Source organism: Acomys russatus, chromosome 4, assembly GCF_903995435.1.
Source record: "Acomys russatus chromosome 4, mAcoRus1.1, whole genome shotgun sequence".
Classification (NCBI taxonomy): domain Eukaryota; kingdom Metazoa; phylum Chordata; class Mammalia; order Rodentia; family Muridae; genus Acomys; species Acomys russatus.
In genome coordinates, this window is record NC_067140.1 from 64,718,826 (window position 1) to 64,734,386 (window position 15,561).

A 15,561-nucleotide genomic window follows, 5' to 3' on the forward strand; every position below is an offset into this window, starting at 1 on the left:
CAGCTGCTTGGATACTTGTGGCCTCCTGTGGTTCATAACTGTAATTGTATACATGTGTCTTTGTTTTCCCATAGCAATCCCCTCCCCACCCACTGAAGTCCACACCCTTAGCAGTACTGCACACGGCATCCTGGTCTCCTGGGTCCCAGGTTTTGATGGCTACTCCCCGTTTCAGAACTGCAGCGTTCAGGTAAATCTCTAGAATGGAAAGGGAAAGGATTGTGTGGTCCTGTGTGATGCTCTCTGTCTTTCCCTCCTCCCCACCAGGGTAGGCATGGAAGGCATCTCTCTACTTCTGTTCAGAACCTCTTCCACTCCCCTACCCAGTGTCCACCATAGCGAGCTGTTCTGATGCTCTGGCCATGGCACTGCTTTATGGCCCAGGACCCAAACAGGAGAGAAAGATGTTTCCAAGCACAAAGGCCATGGAGCCGGGGATAATTTTTTATAAATCATAAAGGCACATCCCTGAATGACAACTGGTCTGTGACCAAGGGTCCAGGCAGCTACTCACAGCCCAGTTTGGGTCTTTCCCAGGCTAGTGTTATGAAAGACAATTGCACCAGCCCAAGGTGGCTCATGTGTGTTGATAAATGAAGCCCCTCAGCCACTGTCTCTTGGGGAAACCTGAGGATTGCTGCCCTTGTAGAATCTTCAGCTGTGGTTAGCACTACCTAAAGTTACTATGGAACAGGGCTGGGGGAAATATGGGTGAGTCACCCCCAATGATACCTTGTCATGATGTAAGCTGTGCTCCTCAGTGTTTTTTCCATGAAAACAGAAATGGTAGCAATAGCGTTATCACTTACTGAGTGACCGCCTGAGCCAAGACGTTCTACAGATATAAATCTAGTCCTTAAAAACACATGACCACTGTGGGCTCAGCACTTAGTGACAGGACCAGAATTCAGGTACCTGAAGAGCTGATGCCAACATCAGAGCTACTAACTCCACGGTCAGATGGGGTACAATTACCCAGGGGCTGTCTGCCGAAAGTATGTGCGCATCTTGCCTTGTTCTTTATTATGCTTGGGGATGGAACCATTCTTAGTGTGCTGAATATCTAGTTTTCTCATTAAAAACTCATTAACCAGCATGGCCAGTGGTAGCACATGCCTTTCATCCTAGCATTGGGGAGGCAGAGGCAGGTGGTGCCCTGAGTTCGAGGCCAGCCTGGTTCACAGAGTGAGTTCCAGGACAGCCAGGGTAACACAAAAACTATGTCTCAAAACAAAAACAAAAACAAATAAACAAACCAAGACTCACTAACCATGCCAGAGAGTTGATAACCTAAGTTTCACCTTTGGAATCTACAGTAGAAGAAGAGAACTGAGTCCTGAACGTTGTCTTCCATCCTCCACATGTGTATCATGGCGCACAAGTGCCCCCATGATTTTATAATTATTATTAATAATAATAAATAACAACAACAATAATAAATAAAATTAGATTTCAAAAAGACAAACACAAGCCTTTTATCCTAGCGCTCGGGAGGCAGAGGCAGGTGGATCTCTGTGAGTTTGAGGCCAGCCTGGTCTACAAAGCAAGTCCAGGACAGCCAGAGCTGTTACATAGAAAAACCCTGTCTCAAAAAAACCTAAGAAGAAAAAGGAGGAGGAGGAGGAGGAGGAGGAGGAGGAGGAGGAGAAGAAGAAGAAGAAGAAGAAGAAGGACAAACACTTTAACCTAACACAGGCTGGCCAACTTAATTTGGGGAAATGACCTCCAGAGTATTTTATGTTGACAATCAGATGTTTTTCATACCAGCTAGAATTAATTTCTCAGCTCTTGCTGCCTCCTACTCTTATCTGACAGCTGTTCTTTCTCTGAAAAATAAAACCATGTATTATCCCTAAAATAGTCTCTTCACCCTACAGCTCCCAGCCTTGTTCAATGCATGCCCAACTTTATTTGTAACTCTCCCAAGCACTGGGAAGTGTGTGTCTTGTGTTTACAGCCTCTCTCACCGGGAGATCCGTCTGGTTGGCTGATGAAGAGTTAAGGCAGAGTCGGTCTCATGTAGTCTATGCTGACCTTCTACTCACTCTTGCCCAAAATAGCCATGAACTCTTGCTCTTCCTGTTTCTGCCTCCACAGTGCTGGAGATTATAGGCACATGCCATAAAGTCTAGTTGAAAGAAATTTAATAGGCATTTATACCCAACATCTGCACTATGCACTCCCCTATAAACACGGCTTTAGCTGTGCCCCAAGAGATTTTCTGCTTTGCTGTGTTTTCATTCATCTCAAGGGTTAGTTTGCCTGTTTCTGGTTTGTCTTTTACCTTATGGTTTTTTTGGTTTGGTTTGGTTTTTTGTTTTTGTTTTGTTTTGGGTTTTGCCTTTTTTGTTGTTGTTGTTTTGTTTTTTTTGTTTTGTTTTGTTTTTGAGACAGGGTTTCTCTGTGTAGCCTTGGCTATCCTAGACTTCCTTTGTAGACTAAGCTGGCCTCAAACTCACAGCAATCCATCCGCCTGCCTCTGCCTCCTGAGTGCTGGGATTAAAGGCATGTATGCAGGTACATGCACTTGTGGAGGCAGAGGAGGCTGGATGGCATCCATTTTATCACTCTCCACCTGTTCTTTCAAGACAGGCTCCCTCATGGAAAAGCAAGGCTGGCAGTCAGCATGCCCCAGAGCTCCTCCCGCCTCTGCCCCACAGCACTGGTGTCTGTGTGTTCAGTCACATTCAGCTCTTTTACGTGGGCGCTGCTGATCTGCACTTCAATCTCCCTGCTTGTGCAGCAACTGATCTTACCCACTGAGCCATCTCCTCAACTTTTTTGCTTATTTCTAATGTTCCACTAGAAAACGCTTAGCATGATTTCAGTCATTTGAAATGTATTAAGGCTTGGTTTATCACATGGTGTATGCCCCATCCTGGAGACTGCCAAGGACTGGATGGTGTACACCAGTTGTCAGGAGGAGTCTGTGTGTGACTGCTTAGCCTAGTTGGTTCCTTGCCTTTCTCTGGCTTGTGTCCTCTGTTGCTCTTCCCCAGTGCTCTGTCCCTAACTGTGAGTGAGGAGTTGAGGTCTCCACTCTTAATTCTGCCGGTTTGGCTTTGAGTTGGGTACAGTGTTGACTACAGTGAGAGAATGGATGTTGACATTTATTCTTAGGAACAAAGCTGGACATACAGCCAGCCTTCTGAACAGCTGGCTTCAAGTTCCAAGTTGCTAAACTGGGGAGCCAGAGAGGGTATAGCATACCCGCTCTCCTGAAGGTGGCTGACTTCAGGGTGACTCTGAGGGACGAGGGCGGCCCTACCACCACTGTGCAAGAGTGAGTCTGGGGCCAGGGGAGGTAGGAGGTAGGATGGGTCAGCAGGATGACTGAAAACACTCAAGGTGAAGAACCAGATGCCAGCGTCACCTGTGGCTTTGCCTAGTGGTGGACTAAATGAAAAAGCATCCCAGGGCAGACACATGGCAGGCTCCCCTCACCCACCTTGGACCATGTGGTGGCAGATGTGGTCATTCTGCTCTCAAAACCAATGGCTAGCTCACCCTCCCTTCACCGTTCCTGCTTCCATCTTTGGCAGAGTTGTTGAATGAGCAAATGACACAGGAAAGCCAGTTAAGTGCCAGAAGCAATCTTGACATTTACCTATAATGAAAAAAAAAAATGGCTTTTATTTTTCTGAACTTCATACTCAATAGAGCTTCTTTTGTCTCTTATGGCATCCCTGAAGGGAGTCTAAAGCCTGCGTGCAGTATGTCCTCTTCCTGAAGGGACCGAGTATGGACTGTAGTTCATCCCCATTTTAAACTTCTGACTCAGTAACAAATGACTGTTTTGGACAGGATTCAGGGCTGTGCACTATCGGGACACGCCCGTTCACTTCCTTTGGCCCTGACCATAGTTTCTTTCTTCATTCGTTTTTGGGACACATGTTCTCTTTTTATTTTTAACTCCCTCATTGGCTTCTTGACATTTTATGCCCTCCTTGCCCCCTAGGGTCCACAGAGGAGGCCCATTTTAGAAACCCTACCTTTTCCTAAGAACCTGCGTGTAAAATGCTCTCACGGGGTTCCGGAAATGGGGTTGGGGCAGAGAGCCAAAGGTCTCCTCCACCTTAATTTTAGTGGTCAGTCAGCAGGAAGTCCGGTGCACAGTTTAATATGAAAGAACAAAAAGTAATTTCTGCCAAAAAAAAAAAAAAAACACCCCAAGATAAGCAGGCGGCCTGTTTCTCGGACAGTGGTGGCTCTATGGGGCCAGCTGGTACCTTTCTGTCACCCACAAGGTCTGAGTCAGAGGTGGAACATGGCCTCCACGCCACCCTCATGGTATCCACTGGGGGACTCCAAAATGTTCCAAAATTGTCTATTTATGGTCCTAGGCTGAACTGAAAGCACACTTACCCCGACATAACAACACTGTACACCCATGGCCGGTAATCACACCTCCCTTGTTAAGGGGAATTCATTTTTTGCATTAATGATTTTTGCCCCCCCCCCCAAAAAAAAACTTGCTTTTGGATTGCTTCTATTTTACCCGCTGTTCTGTCTTTATAGATTTTGCATATACGTATAGTGGAAAAACCACCTGTATTCCCATAACCTCATTCCCAAACAGGAAGAATACATAAGGGACAGGAGAGACTTTGGCCAAAGATTAGATTTTTTTCCAAGAATCCTGCTCTCTTGCTCTGTGCACATAGATATGGAGTGCAGTGTGGAAAGAATTGTGGCATTTGGAGGGGGTGGTAAAGATGAGGACATTAGAGAAAGGTTTGCTAAAATGAGATAGGATCCATCTTTTCTAGCATATCCCAGCTTCCTCCAAAACGCCAACCATGCATGCTCTTCAAGCCAAGTTTCTATTGGAGTGGAGAGGGAGGAGAATAAAGACACAGTAATAATGCCAACTCAAGGCGAGAGCAGGGATCTTTATGGTACAGAACACGAAGGACAGAGGTTTTTGCTGGGCGTGGCCACTGCTGATCCCAGTGTGCCTGTAAACCCAGCTACTCGAAGACAGAGAAAGGGGAATGCAAGTTGGCTAGCAGTCTGGGCTACTGAGCAAGACTCTCAAAATAGACACTTTAAAGATGCTTAGAGGTGTCTGTAGCTCAATGGCAGGGCAGCTGCCCAGCGTGTGGGTAGGCCTGCAGTTCAGTTCCCAGTTCTGCCAAATGAAGATAAATTGCAGGCCTTTAGAAAGGAGTAAAGACAATAGTCACACACCAGCTTTGTCAGCGTGGCACAGTAAGGCCAGGTGTGGCACCGAAACGAGAGTCGCTGGCAGCAGGCAGTGGCTGCATCTCGGGATTCCCAAGGCCATGTTTGTAGATATATGTTCCTCCGAGATACAGCCTGAGAATGAGACTGTGGCCCCAGAACCAAGAAAGCTGGAAGAGAAATAGCTAAAGTGTAAACTTACAGAACTCCGCCTCGCTCAGAAGAAAAGGCGTCCAGCAGTTCAAGGGTGACAGGATCTTCCTGCAGCAAAGCCTGCACCCCCCAAACCTCAGTCCCTCCTAAAGTGCAGCTGGTCGGGGTTGAGGGGGAGGGTGATCACAACTAATGCAATCCCTGACTGTAGTGCTGATACAAGCTCAGATATGGTTGCATAAGAATCTTGATTCTTTTGAAGAAGACTTTGCCTTTTTCTTCAAGACTTATTCACTACTTTGGAAGTACACATGACTGGGGTTTCCAGCTGCAATGTAAAAAGAAGATGTAAAGATGGCCTGATAGCTATCCCTGGCTGTCAGTTTGGCTACATCTGGCATTAACTAAAACCCAAGCAGCTGCATACATGTGCGAGGGATCATTTGAAGTGGAAAGACCCTCTTTTAATCCAGATCATTTGAGGTGGGCAGGACGCCCCTGTAATCTGGGCCACGCCTTCTGCTGGCAGCCTGTATAAAAGACATGAAAGAAGGAAGCGCTCACTCTCTGCCTGCTGCCCTCACTCTCGCTGGCAAGTCCATTCCTTCAATGGCATTGGAGCCTGACTTCTTTAGAGTTCTGGCAATACTGAAGCCAAGATAAAACATCCAGCCTCATGGGCTGAACAATTACTGGACTCTTGGACCTTCTGTTGGTCGACAGCCATTGCTGGACTAGCTGGACCACAGCCTGCAAGCCAGTCTAACAAATTCCCTATATATAATTTTATTCTATAAGTTCTGTTCCTCCAGAGAACCCTGACTGCTTTTTCTACCAGGAACAAGGCATACTGCTGGGAGTTAAAAACATGGCTCAGTTGTCTTCCAGCATGACGAGGCCATCAGACTCTCAAATTCTGCAGCTGTGGTCACCTACACAAGAACTGCATGAGACTGGGCCCATCAGGCTCTCCGCCTCCCTGAAAATTGATGGGCAGTTAGTAATTGTTAGCAGAGATTAGCTCATGAGGCCCTCACTCCTCCATGAGGATTGCTGGGAAGGGAGAGACTTTTTTTCAGTAGTGTAGCCACTGGTAGGGTGCCCATGGCTCTGTAAATAACCCCCCACCTGTGCTCCTGTAAACAATCCTAGTGAAACTCATTACACGCGCTCACGCACACACACACACACACACACACACCCACACACACACACACACACACGCACACACACACACACACACAGAAAGCCATGACCGTGCTGGAGGATGATTCAGGTGTTAGGAGCATTGCTTACTATTGCCATGACCCAGGTTAGGGTCCCAGAATCCACATGAAGGCTCAGAACTGCCTGAAGCTCTGGTTTCAGGGGATCTAGTGCCTTTCTCTGACCTCCACCAACACCAGGCATGATACACACACACACACACACACACACATATACACACACACACATATACACACACACACATATATATACATACATATCACATACATATGTATACACACATACATATATATATATATATATCAACACACATACACACACACACATATATGTATGTATGTATGTATCAGGCAGGTGCACATACATGCATGCAGACAAAAATAATAATATGTTTTCAAAAAGATGTAACAGTAGAAGGGAGACTGGGTTGAAGAAGGAGTGGAGGGAACAAGAGAATGTAATGGGGATTGATTATAATCAAAACATTTATATACATGTATGAAAATGTTATAATAAAACCCATTATTTTATATAATTAGCATATGCTAATTAAAAACTTTAAAGGGGAACTGGAGTGATTGCTCAGTGTTTAAGAATGCTTCCTGCTCTTCCAGCAGGTCTAAAGTCACTTTCCAGAACCCACATTTGCTAGCTCACAAGCATGTGGGTGCTGAGACTCGAACCTAGGTCCTCTGGAAAAACAGCTGGTGTTCTTCACTGCTGGGCCGTCTCTCTCCAACCCCAAGTTAAGCTTTTAAATTCATGGTAGACTGCGTAGAAATAATATAAGCTGTTGGCACTGTGTCAGAAACACATTGTGATACAGATTCTGGTTAATATACAAACATGGCACTCCTTATGAAGCACTGAAAAGTATGCTTAAATGCTATTTTGAGCTCTCTTCATGTTATCATAAGACAATAATGTTGGCAAAAGCCAAGAAATTCATCTTCTAAAACAAGAATGGGAAATTATTTATTTAAAGGGCCAGAGACTATTAAATGAAAGAATGGATTAAGAACTGAAGTGGTGGTAGGTGGGAGCTAGAGAGATGGCTCAGAGGTTAAGAGCACTGATTGCTCTTCCAAAGGTCCTGAGTTCAATTCCCAGCACCCACATGGTAGCTCACAACCATCTACATTGAGATCTAATCCGTTCCTCTGGCGTGCAGGCAGAACACTGTATAAATAATAAACAAATAAATCTTAAAAAAAAAAAAACTGAAGTGGGAGGTGAATCTGGGAGGAGCGGGGTACTTTCTACTTGTGGCATGAGCAACACAAGTCACGCTGACGGGAAATCTTGTGTGTGTGTCCTGAATGGAAGCAGGTCCTTCCTCCAGCCCAGAGGAAGGGCTACGTGCAAACAACATTTGTGTGCCCAAGTCTGGCATTCCCCCTACCTTACTAACGCTGGTCCACATCTGTGCTCTTCATGCAGGTCAAGGAAGCGGACCCGCTGAGTAATGGCTCAGTCATGATTTTTAACACCTCTGCCTCGCCACATCTGTATGAAATCCAGCAGCTGCAAGCCCTGGCTAATTACAGCATCGGTGTGTCCTGTCGGAACGAAATTGGCTGGTCTGCAGTAAGCCCTTGGATTCTGGCCAGCACCACCGAAGGAGGTAATTCCTGAGCTACACAATAACCATCCCCCCCACCCCCCAACATCGTGTGATCAAACAAGCCTTTCCCAGTAACCTAATGTTGTGTGTACTCTGTTTGGTGCATTTTAGTGGGGTGGCCAATAAAATAGGAAAGAAAACAGTTTCTTCGTAGTTTAAGAGGCTTAAGTGAAAACAACAACAAAACAAAACAACAACTGTACTATGTGCATATAACATTTTCTTTTATGTGGAAAGACTGTGGTACCACTTTTAAAGCCAGTATCATTTTCAATTACACACACGATGCACAAAGTTATTGTTCATAAAAAGCAACCCAAGCCGGGGAAAGTCATTTCTTTATTAAATAAAAGTCTAGCTTTACAGTTGCCTAGAAGGTGGCCTAGTTAGGTTGTTTGTTGAGACAGGGTCTCATGACGCAGTGTTGGCTGGCCTGGAGCTTGCTGTGCGAACCAGGCTGGCTTCAAGCTCGTAGACACCCTCCGGCCTCAGCCAGGGATCAAAAAAAAAAGCAATGGTTCCTTCATGGTTTCTGCTGCAGGTTGCTGCCCCTGTACCCTCAACAACAATGAACTGTGACCTGGAAGTATAAGACAAAACATGCCCTTCCCTCTGCCACTGCCTCTCGTCCTGATGTTTATCACAGCAGCAGAAAGAGCTCTGTGTGTGTGTGTGTGTGTGTGTGTGTGTGTGTGTGTGTGTGTGTGTGTGTTGATGTTGGTGTCATTTAAAGAGTGGGAGTGAGTTCATTTTTCCATTTTCTGTAAATCACAAGGTCCAACTGTTTCCTTTCTTGCTTTGTTTCTAGCATAGTATTGGCGGTAAACCTGATTTTGTTCCTCTGTGTGCTCTGTGTGTAAGATGTCCTTTCCCCCCATTTCTCCCTTAGCCCTCAGCTTCATTTTACTGATATCCCTTGTGCTTGAAGTTCACTGGACTTCTTGCGTCTCTCCGTGTGTAGTTTGTATCGCGTTTGGGAACATTTGGGCTGCTATCTTGCCCTCACAGTGTTGGAGACTAATCTCGGATCTCATGCATATGATACAAACACTCCTCATCACTGAGCTACCCCTCCACTCCTCATGTGTTTCTGCCCTTTTGACTTCTCTCTTTTAAGGGCTTTAGCTATGTGCTTAACAGACCATTTGAAGTCCCATAATGCAGTAGCGCTCTGCTAATCCCTCCCCCTTTTTCTCTCCTCATTTTTCCTTTGGAGGGTTTTTATTGTTATCTCTTCAATTCAGTCATCTTACCTTGTTCAGTACCTAGTGTGCTACTATAAATAGTCTTTATTGTTCATGCTGTGATTTTTGTCTGCTTTTTATATATTTCGTGACTAAACATTTCTCTTTGTAGCCTTGGCTGCCCTGGACTCACTTTGTAAACCAGGCTGGCCTTGAACTCACAGAGATCAGCCTGTCTCTGCCTCCTGAGTGCTGGCATTATAGTCGACACAGCACATGGCTTGTAGGGCATTTTCTTTTTCTTTATTTTTTTCTTTTTAAGATTTATTTTTTATGTACATAGTAGTCTGCCTGCATGTATACCTACATACTAGAAGAGGGCATTAGACCACATTATAGATGGTTATGAGCCACCATGTAGTTGCTGGGAATTGAACTCGGGACCTCTGGAAAAGCAGTAGGTGCTCTTAACCTCTGAGCCATCTCCCAGCCCTATAGGGCATTTTCTTAATTGATTATTGATAAGGGAGGGTCTAGGCCATTGTGGGTGATACCATCCCAGGGCTTGGTGGTCCTGGATTCTATAGGAAAGCAGGCTGAGCAAGTTCATAAGCAACACTCCTTCATGGCCTCTGCATCAGCTCCTGCCTGCCCATCCCAGAGCCACTGAGCTTCTCAGCAGTCAGCCTTGTTCACTTCCAGGTGTCTACAGGAGGAACCAGTGAGCACCAGCCTTCTCCTTCCCAGATGTCCTCATTGATGTTAGTCTACCTTCCATGTTTATAACATTGTTAAAATAGCAAGTGAACCTTGAGGATTTAGCCTCCCAAACCCCTTCTTGTAAAAGCTTACACGAGATCCAGGGATGTAGCTTAGTTGATAGGGTGCTTGCCAGCATGTGCAAAGCTCTGATTAATTCCCATCACCACATACAATGGGCACACAAAATTCTGATGGTATCTCAATGGTACTGATTTGTTTGTTCAAGACAGGAGGTCTCTGTGTAAGCCCTGGCCGTCCTGGAACTTACCCAGTAGACCAGGCTGGTCTCAAACTCCTAGAGAGCCTCCTACCTCTTCAGGCTGAGCCATGTTACCTGCTACCTTCTTCCTATGGACTTTTTGTGTGTGTGTGTGTGTGTGTGTGGTTGCTGGGATTGCTAAATTAAAGGCTTACGCCACTAATGCCTGCCTCTCAATGGTCCTTAATTGGAAAGAGGATAGGAATTTACCATTAGTCTGGGTCTGTTTCATAAAACCCAGTGTTTGAAACCCAAACACTTGATAACCAAGAAGAAAACAAAAGTCTGTGTGCTTTTTTCCTTGTGTCTATTTATCTCTCTCTCTCTCTCTCTCTTTTTTTTTTTTTTTTTTTGGTAGCTCCATCAGTAGCACCTTTAAATGTCTCTGTGTTTCTGAACGAGTCTAACAATAACGTGGATATCAGATGGATGAAGCCTCCGATTAGACGGCAGGATGGGGAGCTCCTGGGCTACCGGATATCTCACACGTGGGAGAGCGTGGGCACTTCCGTAAGTCTGCACCCTCTTAAAGCACACGTAGTCATTTCCTTTTGATCTGCCGATTGCATTCTGCTTCGGAAGCTTTCGCTCCGTGGGGATTGTTGTGATTGAACAAGGCCAGGCACCTTTCAATGGGACACGAACAATGTAGTAAAAACTGAAGATGAAAATTAAAGCTGGAACACTCTAGGGCGTCTTCCAGAGGCTTTTCTCACTACCCCATGTATCCTTTCATTAACTTATCAGCAAATAGCTACTTTAAAAGCAGCCTGTGTTATCGTGTGACTCTTTTCTTTAGGAAGTTTGGGCTGCTGGAGGAAGAGTGTACTGGGGACTGTCCAGTGATCACAGCTTCCAGTCAGGAGCTACAGGGTTTAGCATCGTGGTAGTTCATAGCCTCATGGGAATTTCTGGATTCTTTCCAGAAGATTATCCTGGAACATCCTTAGCTTCATAGACAACGGAAAAGAGTAAGCAGCCTCAAGAGGACAGGATTTAGCGAGCCTTTATTTGTGGGAGAGCCCAGCCCAGTGTGGGCAGCACCATCCCCGGGCAGGCCATCCTAGGCTGTATAACAAAGCTGCCTAAGCAGAAGCCAGTGAGCAAGCCACTAAGCAGTGTCCTCCGTGGTTTCTGCTTCAGTTCCTCCCCTGACTTCCCTCAGTGGTGGCTTTGTGACCTGCAACTGTCCCATCCAAAATGAACCCTTTCCTCTCCTCACGTTGATTTTGGCCTCAGTGTTTATCACAGCAACAGAAACCAGACTGGAGAAGGTAGACACACTGATGCCACTAACGGGACTTATCCTTCCTTTACCTTCCTTTATGGTGGTCATGGAAAATATGCCTCTTGTGTCATCAGAGTCCTCTTCCCTGTAAGCCTGGTGGTAGATCCCAGTTTTAGCCTCTTTATTGGATGTGTCTGGAACATCACAAAGCTTCTTAGCAAGAGAGAGGAGCACGGTGAAGAAGCGAGCAGCCAAAGCCCTGGTCCAAGCTTGGTTCCCACCATTCCCAATTTCATGTCATCTAGTATTTTGGGTCTTTTATTTGTTTGTTTGTTTTTGTTTTTTGAGACAGGGTTTCTCTATGTTATCTTGGCTGTCCTGGACTCACTTTGTGGACCAGGCTTGGCCTTGAACTCACAGCCATCCACCTGCCTCTGCCTCCCGAGTGCTAGGATTAAAAGTGTGCACGCCACCGCACCTGGATGTCATCTAGTATTTTTGTTTGTTTGTTTGTTTGTTTGTTTTAAAGATGTGTTTGTTTATTATGTATACAGTGCTTTGCCTGCTTGTATCCCTGCAGGCCAGAAGAAGGCATCAGATCACATTATAGATGGTTGTGAGCTACCATGTGGTTGCTGGGAACTGAACTCAGGACCTCTGGAAGAGCAGTCAGTGCTCTTAACTGCTGAGCCATCTCTCAAGCCTGTTTGTTTGTTTGTTTGTTTGTTTGTTTTGAGGCAGGGTTTCTCTGTGTAGCCCTGGAACTCACACTGTAGACCAGGCTGGCCTCAAACTCAGAGATCCAGCAACCCCTCCCCCGCCCCATGTGTGCTGCCACCAGTACCTGGCTGCCATCCAGTATTTATAAAAATTGCTTTTTCCTCCAAAATAATGATTGGAATTTGTTCTCTTTCCTTTCCTTTCTACAAGAAAGCAGGCTATTGGAAACAGTAGCTGATGGGATAGAAGAAAAAGGTGAGGACTTGGTCATCCACGGTGTCCTACACCATGAGAATGATCACCAAGTGTCTGTAGCAATCCTACACAAGAAGCCTCTCATCCCCTAGTCCTGTCCCAAGTCATCTGTCCCAGTGTCTCAATGTTAACTGCATTTCCCCATGGGCTAAGTTCAAATGGTGTAGCATTTCCACAGTGGTGAATGCTTAGTGTAGGACAGAAAGGTTTGGCCATTGTCCAAGTCAGTAGGAATTTCATTTGTCTCTGTTGGTAGAAGATTCCAGCAGACCCATATGTGCTCTAGAACAAGCCAGTAGGGTTTAAAGAGCTATTCCTTTTGGTTTGCATGAAAGTCTCTTTCCTAAAGGGGACTCCTTAAGCCGCAGCATTTGAAGAGCAATGGTGAAACTTCTATGAACGACGGGGCCTGAGAGTCGAATGTACTGAGTGCCACTCACGCCCAGCCATGCCCTGCGTTCTCATGGCCCTTTGTTCAGAGGGGGTCCCCTCTGCAGTGAGAACAGTACAGGCACAGTTCAGGCTGTGACCTTTCTGTAACTTACCTCCTTGCGGGTGTCAAGTCATCCAGTCATGAGGTCATTTGCATTGCGCCCACTCTGTACTTTGTGCCTTGTGACAATAACAGACTGAGGCGGTCACGTTATTTCGAGAGCATTCTCTGCTGCAATTGCACTTCTGTCTCCTGATCTGAACCTGGAAGCAAAGAGGGAGGTCCTGAGGAAGGGCCAGAGGGGCCCTGACCAGGCTGAAATGATGTTTACAATGGCCTAACTTCATTTCCAGAACTCTTTTCATCTACACTGATGAGGGGATGTCACAGCCACAGCTGAGGCAGTGTCGTCTCTCACGACAGTCCTTTCATTTGCTCTTTTAGCTTCCTCTTCTTGTGTAAGGCAGGAAACTGGGCAGTTCTGAAATTTCTGACTGACAGCTGTAGTAAGCTGGGTTTTGTATTTGTGTGATTTCAGACCTTCCTTGGAAGAGGTCTCTGGGTGGCTTTAGTGGCACAAGCTATCCCACTGTCAAAATAAAATACTTTCTGTCTGAAAAGGATCAACCCAGGATATGCAGCCCCTACCACTGCTAACTTTTCATTTGTTTATTTAAGAAATCTTCGGCACGGCCCCTGAGCTCAGGCCTTGGGGGCAGAAGGGTGGGAGATGGAGGTTCTCTCTTCTCATTCCTTCCCCTCTTCTCGATGGAAGAGTCACTTCCATCTTAGATTTGGGACCAGCTCCGGGAAGCCAAGCTGGGTGGGCTCTTGGTCATGAATGACTGGCTTGTTCTGTCTTTGAGGCTGAGCTGGCTTTGTCCTGTACCATTTCTACAAGTGACTGGCTTGAGAGCTACTGAACCCAAGATGATGTGACCACCAACCACACCTCCAGTCCAGAGATGGTCTGTGGTCCCTGTGCCCCACATGACTTGTTATTTCTGTCTCATGACAAACTTCCACCATCCAGGGATGAAGACAGGGTCCCAGAGCCTTGTTTCAGGCTGACAACCCCCAGTTGTCACTTCACAAAGCTAGGCTCCTGTGGAGTTGGCTTAGCAGTTAGTGCGTTCTCCCTGGGAGGACCAGCTCTCCCATTCTCAGCACTCCCTAAGCTTGTAGTACCTCGTAGAGGGCTGAGGCGTCGTTGGCTTTTCCCTATTCCCTTTGGCATGTCTATTGCTATCATCTTTGTTTGGCCCCGAAAACATGCATGCAGGTAATATTATATAATTCGAACAGATTATACTCAGGGATATATATATATGTAAACATATGTACATGTATGCATGGAACACCAATAATGAGAAAAAGCAGCTATGAATCTAAAGGTGAGCAAGGAAGGATACGTAGGAGGGCTTGGAGGGAGGAAAGGGAAGGCAGAAATGCTGTAATTTTATTATGATCTCCAAGATAACCAAAGCGAGAACAGAGAGTGTTGTGAGCACGGAGGTCCAGAAAGCCTGAGGAGTGTGTCGGCAAAGGCGTGTCCTGGTTGTGTTCCTTCCTGGGCCCCCATGGCTCACTGCGGCATGGCGATGGCTTTAAAACAACAGCAGCAAACATAAACGCAGGCCTCATGAATTGCACAAATCGGGGCTGGAGAGATGGATCCGTGGTTAAGAGCACTGGCTGCTCTTCCAGAGGACCCAGGTTCAATTCCCAACACCCACATCATGTCTCACAACCATCCATAACTCCAGTTTCAGGGGATCCAGCACTCTCTTCTGGCCTCCAAGGGCACCAGGAATGCATGTGTGCAGACATACATGCAGGCAAAACACTCATGTGCCTACAATTTTTTTTTTAATCTAAAAATAAATTTTAAATAGCACAGATGTCCACTTGTCAAGCCTAAGGGGGGATAATGCCATTAGTTCCCTCATCTGTCCATCTAGAGCCTTTAGTCAGAACCCCCAGAACTTCAGAGAACTGAAGCTCAGGAGAGCTGAATCAAAGGTGGTTGACAGGTGCATAGTGCCAAGGACAGTGAGTCTGCGGCATTGTGCCAAGGGTAAGACTGTGCACACAGGCTCTCAAAGCTTTAGTCCTGCCCTGAACATCTAGAAGACTGGTTCTCAACCTTTGAGTACGTCCCCTGGTGCGAGAGTCGCATGTCAGATATCCTGCATATCAGATATTTATATTAGGATTCGTAACAGTAGCAAAATTACAGTTACGAAGTAGCAATGAGAATAATTCATGGTTGGGGATCACGATAACATGAGGGATTGTACTAACGGGGTGCAGCATTAGGAAGGTTGAGAACCACTGATTTAGATGAATCCACTACAAGTTCCCTCTGTTCCAGAAGTTTCTTAAGTGACCACTGTAAATGCCATGCCTTCAGGATCTTAGTTTCTCAAGGCCCCCTAAGGCTTGAGATCGCGGCCATCCCACCCCCAGCTCTGTGACCCACACTGTAGTGTCCCCGGCAATGGCCCTTGTGAAGAAAGAATTTTGTGGAAA

At 46.1% G+C, this 15,561-nt stretch overlaps 1 protein-coding gene across 1 annotated transcript in view; it reads left to right on the forward strand.

Moving 5' to 3' along the window:
- The window catches only part of Mertk (MER proto-oncogene, tyrosine kinase), a 75,625-nt gene that overhangs the window by 26,463 nt on the left and 33,601 nt on the right, over positions 1 to 15,561 (forward strand). Inside the window, exons 5-7 of the mRNA XM_051144919.1 lie at positions 75 to 190; positions 8,005 to 8,188; positions 10,752 to 10,903. Coding sequence (XP_051000876.1) covers positions 75 to 190; positions 8,005 to 8,188; positions 10,752 to 10,903 — 452 coding nt within the window. The remainder of the gene's footprint in view (positions 1 to 74; positions 191 to 8,004; positions 8,189 to 10,751; positions 10,904 to 15,561) is intronic.